The 7188-nt window shown below is 40.5% G+C and overlaps 1 protein-coding gene across 1 annotated transcript; it reads left to right on the forward strand.

The window, feature by feature from the left end:
• The first annotated feature begins 4518 nt into the window (after positions 1-4518).
• Positions 4519-6848, forward strand: LOC104942423 (aquaporin-1-like). Its single transcript, XM_010767642.1, has 4 exons — positions 4519-4951; positions 5606-5767; positions 5964-6044; positions 6344-6848. Exons 1-4 carry the CDS (start codon positions 4589-4591, stop codon positions 6518-6520), a joined length of 783 nt encoding a protein of 260 aa, XP_010765944.1. The 5' UTR covers positions 4519-4588; the 3' UTR covers positions 6521-6848.
• Positions 6849-7188: the final 340 nt, after the last annotated feature.

Consider the following 7188-nt stretch of genomic DNA (forward strand, 5'->3'; position numbering starts at 1 on the left):
TTTTACTATCTGCTGCTGTTATAGCCATCTGGTTCCATTAGCGGGACATTTTAAATCTTTTCAGGACATTGACAACTCTTACATAAATTAACTCAAACGGGGCTTCTCGCTATATGTTTATACTTTTTGTTTTTTCCAGCATCTCTCCCACATTCCGCACTATCCTAGTCTGAGCACCTCACAAGTGACCATCCCTCCGCATCTCAGCAAGGGTGAGGAGAAATAACAGAAAACAGTATGGAAGTGCTCACTGAGAGGATGATTAAGAAAGCAGAGAATACTTATTGTATCGGTAAAATGTGAAATATTGCTGCAATCACTTCCTTAAGTATTGTGCACACGTTAGAAGTTCGCCACTTCCCTTGAAGACAGCGCAACATTTTTTTTTTTAAACAGAATTGTTATCGACCGCTCGGCATGAACCGGCGGAATTAAAACACTTTGGAAACCTTATGAAGGGACTATGAGGGCGCTCTAGGACACAGGTTTTGCCAATGTACATTTTGAGGATCGGAAGGGCAATAAGCGCGCGTCAGGGGGCCCTAAGCAGCCCAAGAAATGTATGTATTTTTTATTTTTATGCGTGAATTCATAATTTGAAAATGATTGAACGAAAATAAATGCTCAACAAGTAACAGTAACGTACATCTGGTCTTCTCGTGCTTTCATTTCAAGCTCCGCTCTGGTGTGTGTGTGAAAGCCATTTTGTGTGTCGCGTGCGCGAGAGAGCGAGAGAGCGTGAACGAGCGAGCACCGGTCCTGGAGCATTGGTTGTTGTTAGCATCTGGTGGCTAGCCTACGCTAACGATATATAAGAAGCTTTTCAACAACAAGATGGAGGGAAACTCTCGCCCTGTCAGACTGGAGAGTACGATACGATACGATAATACCCTTTATCTGTCAGCATCAAGTCTCATGAACTGAATTTGACTTGCGTCACAGCAGCTCCATGTTCCAACATCAACAGACAAGTATCCAGACACAATACATGAAACACAAACAACAAACATTTAACGTAACAGCACACAACAGTGAGAGAAAACATGCTCAAGAGCCTTCAGCGTGCATTTGATCTGGGGATTTAGCTCTGTATTTACTGAGGATTGACTGAATGCACAAAGGAGTGCCTTCATTCTGACTTTTATTGAATGACAGTGGACCCTGTTAATCTCCGATTAGAAGGTAGCAGTCTCATCATTCTCAGAATAACTCAGCTCGGTAAGGTAAAGGACTCTCTACAGTGTTTAAATTAGCCGACTGAGAATTAGTTTATCTCAGCTGGGTTTCTCTAATTTAATATTATATATATGATCTAAATATACAACAATTATCTTATTATCTAATTATAAACAATTATTTCTGAGGCGCACACGTTTATGATGGATCATTTATAGTTATAAAAAAACATAAGAGAATAAATGAAAAAACAGTTATGACAATAACTATGACAGTAAAACAAGAATGAGTTTAAAAAGGGGGAGTGATTTGTAAAATCTGTTTTAGAGTTCTGTTTCATATGCTGTTGAGAGATGTATCCATAGATCCTCTCCATTATTGCCCCTCTCAAAGTGCACAGATTGATCTTTTAACTTCAATATTTAAAAATATTCCCGGGAGCATGCCCCCGGGACCCCCCTAGAGGATGTTTAGGTCCACTCCCCCACTTATACAAAAGTACGTACTTGAACCCCTGCGCTTACACCTATATGCCGTGAGCTGATTATCGAGCCTTAATCGTAATAGTCGCAGGTACACTGTGTGTGCGTGTGGGGAGTGTTGCAGTAGAAAGTTCCACTCTAGCGCCCGGTACATTGATGGGAATGTTTGAGCACCCTCTATGAAACGTCAAGCTACCCCTCAGCACCCCCAAAAGAAAATCTCTGGCGCCGCACTGAGCCTACAACCCCGTTTTGAAGAAATGTGCAGTGCAAAACAGGCTCATTGCAGCCACCTGGGATAAGACACACTTTTTTGCCAAATATCATTATTTTCATTTTTTTGCACAGATTGCAAAGTGGCAAAGTATTATAACTTATTGTTCTAGCGAAGGGATTGCACAATTGTATTATGTATTTATTTTTTGGAGCACACAGACTTATGGAGCATTGTTTCATTATCACTGTTCTAGCAATGGGATTTTTTTAATTTTTTTTTTTAAATAATGCTCACGCTCATATTGATGTATTGTAATAAATGTTAACTTGGCCCATTAAGTGACTATTTGTGTTGGGGGGGCCCGACTTTTTTATTTCTCTAAAGGGGGGCCAGAAGGAAAAAGTTTGAGAACCACTTCCCTTAATCCAACATCCTTAAAGTTGTTGGGTACAGATGACGTTAGTGTAGGTTAATCATCAACAAAAACAAAAGTGGGCTATTCCAATGTGTACAGGGCTAGAACACAATTCCTGAGGCATTTTAATTTTGTAAGACATAGCTGACTCATGCTTCTTTTGTAAATGTTCACACTTGCACTTGTTTTTTGAGGACAGAACATTCAGGTGCCTCAATTAATTAAAGTTAACATGTTTTTTTTTGTTTGCTCTATGGAAGTTATCTTGATGACCATGCATATCTATTATTGGGGGAGATAATCATGGTTACATCAGCTTAAAATGTTAACTAAGTCTCCATAGAGTTAATGACAAAACTGCAGACTCCTACATTAGCGCTTTCACAGATGTAAAACCAAAAATATTATAATGTGCAAAAATACAGAACTGTAGGTTACGTCTCACAGTTAAACATTGCACACTATATTATATTAACCCATCCTACATGTGATTTGGCATTTTCCATCCAAAATGTGGTCCATATTCTCTGACATTGTTGAATTTGGATCTTAATTATGTCCAACAAGTCCCTGATTGCTTTTGGTTAGCTCACCTCAGGGTGATATCTGTTAAAAATTCATTTCATACCTGAATTAATATCATAAAAGCGACGGAAGTGGAGTTAGACATATCAAATATTCACCAAACGTGACCATTGAAATGTGACAAATGCCGATTAATAAATAATTTATTAGCTCTTTTATCAGCCATCAAGTTTTCTCTTTTAAATGTTAGTTAGTCATTACTTTTCAACCTTCTCTGTCATGTCAGCAGGAGCATGCTGTTAAAGGGACTGACGCTTAAACGACAACATGAGAACATACTGCATGGTTGCAAATCCCACATGAACAAACTTTCACCACCCCAGCGTACACTTAATCAGTGTTTTTATCATACCACTATTTCTTAATGTTGTCCTCAGGCCATTCCTGTCCTGGAATGTATCACTCCTCAAGTATGTATAATATTTAAGGTCAATCATTCATAAGCATCCTAACATGAGTGGAAATGATGTTTTCTTGTGAAACAGTTAAATGTATTTGTTTGAGTTTAATCGGACACTTCAAATACTTAAACAAATGTAAACCCTTAAACATATATTATGTCATTTTCTCACAGAATAGGGCTCTGGATTAAAACAATAATGGAGTTATTAGATATGTCAAACGTTAACTAAGACACCCACGGTAGCAGGTAAATTCCATGACGGATTGGACAGTGTCCCGGCTGCTTTTTGTCGTCACGCCCCCTGTAGTTTGCTGCCAGGTGCAACAGACAGCTTATTTCTCAAAGTTTATGTTTTACCCTGCTTGAACTTATTCTCGCTTTTTTTCGAGGTATAGTTGCGCCATACACTAGAAATGTGTTCCTTTTCTACCTAAACATTAGCATGTAGTTTTAGTTTGTCCATAAAATGTGTCTCCTCTATTAAGCTATATATATATACATATATATAGCTTAATAGAGGAGACACATTTTACATATATATATATATGTACATTAAAAAAAAGCTTGTTTTTGTGTTTTGTTTTTTCGTGTAATACTGGCAGGAATGCATTGTGTGTTTTATACTATGAATTGTATTTTGATTCTAGATCTTTGTCTCCAAGTGTGTCTCAGAGCTGGCATGTAAAATGTTTTTTGGGTGGTCTTGTAAAAGTGTGTCTGTGAAAGGAAGGGAGAGACCTGAAGAGACTATTTTGAAGTTGCCTGGCTTTTCTCTGGCTCCCCCTTATGTGCTGTCACTGACCCGTGGTGTTATTAAGTCTCCAGGAGCACAAGATACAATTAAACAAAGTTGATACTGTTTTTCGCACAAATTGGACAAATTACACTTAAAATGCTTTAAATAAATTTTGATTAAAAGTGAAAATGTTTACCAACTAAAATCTCCCAATAAGAGTTTTGGCAGTAAAACTGTTAATGCTTGTGTGAGTGGAAACTCTACCTTTGGATTCAGCTATTTCAGGAGCAAATTCTATTACTCACAAAAGTCCAAAGACCAGAGAGTGGTGCAGGGAGGAACTGGGAGAGGAGGAGGAGGGAGGGTGAGGGAGCAGAGGGAGGGAAGTGAGAGACCAGTCTTTTGGATTTCTCATTAATGCAGTGTGACCCTCTCTTTCAGTTTTTTTTGAAAGCCCTCCCACTGACCATTATCAGCCCAGACCTTATATATGCAGCCTGCCGCATTTGTTGTGAGTAGATGCACTTTTCAGAGTTCGAACCCACAGCCAGTCACAGCCACTCTGCCTACCACCATGAGAGAGTTGAAGAGCAAGGATTTCTGGAGGGCCGTGCTGGCTGAACTGGTTGGCATGACCCTTTTCATTTTCCTCAGCATTTCAACAGCTATTGGGAACAAGAACAACTCCAACCCAGACCAGGAGGTGAAGGTGTCGCTGGCCTTCGGACTGGCCATTGCCACGCTGGCTCAGAGTTTGGGTCACATCAGTGGAGCCCACCTGAATCCTGCTGTCACCCTCGGGATGCTGGCCAGCTGCCAGATCAGCTTGTTGAAGGCCGTCATGTACATTGTGGCACAGATGCTGGGCTCTGCTCTGGCCAGTGGCATTGTGTATGGAGCACGTCCAAATACTACTGATGCACTGGGGCTCAACTCTGTAAGTACATGTCGTGTAAATGCTGTTGACAGAACATGTGATAATATGTCAAATTTGGGAAGTTTAACCCCCAACACTTCCAAAGAATGTGATGCACTGCGATGTGATTCAACAGGATATGTTTAAAGTGCCTTCACATTTCTGATGTCAACCACCCAGGGAAAACTGAGGATGTATGCAATTAATTTGGTGTTGTTTTTTGTGCATTCTGTCACTGCTTCATATTGAATGGTGACACATGGTTTAAGCATTTCTAACTGCAACAGCTGAAAATGAAAATCTGCAATGTCAACCCTTATTCTCAGCTGCTTTGGTAAACGTGGGGTTTTGCTCAATAAAACCGCTACACTCCTCGCTCTGATATCTGTAATGTGTATCATCAGCTGCATCCTTGCCAAAAAGCTTGTGAGTACAAAGGCATGATATCTGCTCACTTAGGAGAAACTGTTCTGCCCCATACACGGTGTGCCACAGCTGAATAACACTGATCAGGTTTTCCATGTGGCACTTTAGAGCCTGTGCCAAACTGCTGTCAGACTTGCTGGGCGATGCCAGCAGCTACTAAATGGGAAGTTATCCTGATGGGAAACGATCCGTCTAACTGACACAGACTGACCAACTGTTTTTGTTTTGGATCTTCTCTAACTCTCGCAGCTCACCGGTGTCACTCCCAGTCAAGGCGTGGGCATTGAGCTCCTGGCAACCTTCCAGCTTGTGCTGTGTGTCATTGCAGTCACTGATAAAAGGCGGCGTGATGTCACCGGCTCAGCACCCCTGGCCATTGGCCTCTCAGTATGCCTGGGACACTTGGCAGCTGTAAGTACCTCACAACCATCTCCAAAAGCAGTTTATCTAGAATTAGGCACAGTATGTAAACAGACATGATAGAGTGAAACAAATGTAATCTATTGCTATTGTTGAAGCTAATACCCCTCACCCCCTACTCTATAATACCACCAGACCATGTAGCTGAAGATATCCTCTCATGCTGTCTCTTTGTTGTTGAGTACAGATCAGCTACACAGGCTGTGGCATCAATCCCGCCCGCTCCTTTGGTCCGGCTTTGATCCTGAACAATTTCAAGGACCACTGGGTGAGTTAGAGATGGAAGCACAAAAGCTCTTTACGTGTGCCTCACATCTTTCCGCATGCATATTACATGTCAGGCTGAAATAACTCAATGAACCCAAAAGAGACTGATGACTCCATTACCTGTGAACCGGTTTTCATGAGTTAATCAGTTATGGTGTTCCTATTGTTTCACAATTAGCTGAGATATCGATAAAAGTAAACCTTTTGAACTTGATTATCTTTCTGAGATAACGCCAGTTTTAGGCATGTCAGGTGTTAACCAATGCCAAAGCAGAGACTCATCAGAGTTTTCCATTGCAGGTGTACTGGGTGGGGCCAATGTGTGGCGGTGTTGCAGCCGCTCTCGTCTACGACTTCCTGCTGTCCCCGAAATCCGATGACTTTCCCAATCGCATGAAGGTCCTGGTCAGCGGGCCAGTTGGAGATTATGATGTTAACGGAGGCAACGACGCTAATGTGGAGATGACGACGAAATAGTCCCCTGCAATCACAATCACTTAATTGCATTGTACATGTTTATGCTCCTGTAAAAAAATATATAGTGTAAGTTGTTTTTGTGTTAATGTGAAATACCAATGAGGATTGTGGTAACGGGTCAGTTAGTGTCACTTTCAAATTCTCTAGTTTGTTTGACCCCAACACACAAGTCGAGGAGGAAGTGTGCCGAAATATCTTCCCATATCAGTATTCTATGACGAGCCATTTTTTTGTATACTCTATGAGCCTGTAGTAGTTTTTTTTCTAATGGATAATGTATTATGTGTCACTTTTCTAAGTAAATAAAACACTTGTTGTTAAAAAAAACGTTGTGTGCTTTCTTGTCACTAAAAACAATGGGGCGTCAGATTTTATAAATTACCTTTTTCCTCCTCTTAGCAATCAGCTCTAACCAGTCAGGCCTGCAAAGCCGTTAAAATTATGAAACATGAAAAAAAAAAAAATTATATTGGATAATCATTATCTTGTTTAAAAGGGAAAATATTCCATTACATTATAAAGTTATATTCACCAGATCTGTTAGAGTGCAGTATATTGGGATTGAGATACATGTTAGTGTGTTTTCCATATTTTTTCCGGATGAAAACAGATTCATCCATGGCCAGATTAACCTTTCAGGGGCCCCCAGGGCAAACACTTTGCTGTTG

This window comes from Notothenia coriiceps, unplaced genomic scaffold (assembly GCF_000735185.1).
Source record: "Notothenia coriiceps isolate Sejong01 unplaced genomic scaffold, NC01 NC01_scaffold00004495, whole genome shotgun sequence".
Lineage (NCBI taxonomy): Eukaryota > Metazoa > Chordata > Actinopteri > Perciformes > Nototheniidae > Notothenia > Notothenia coriiceps.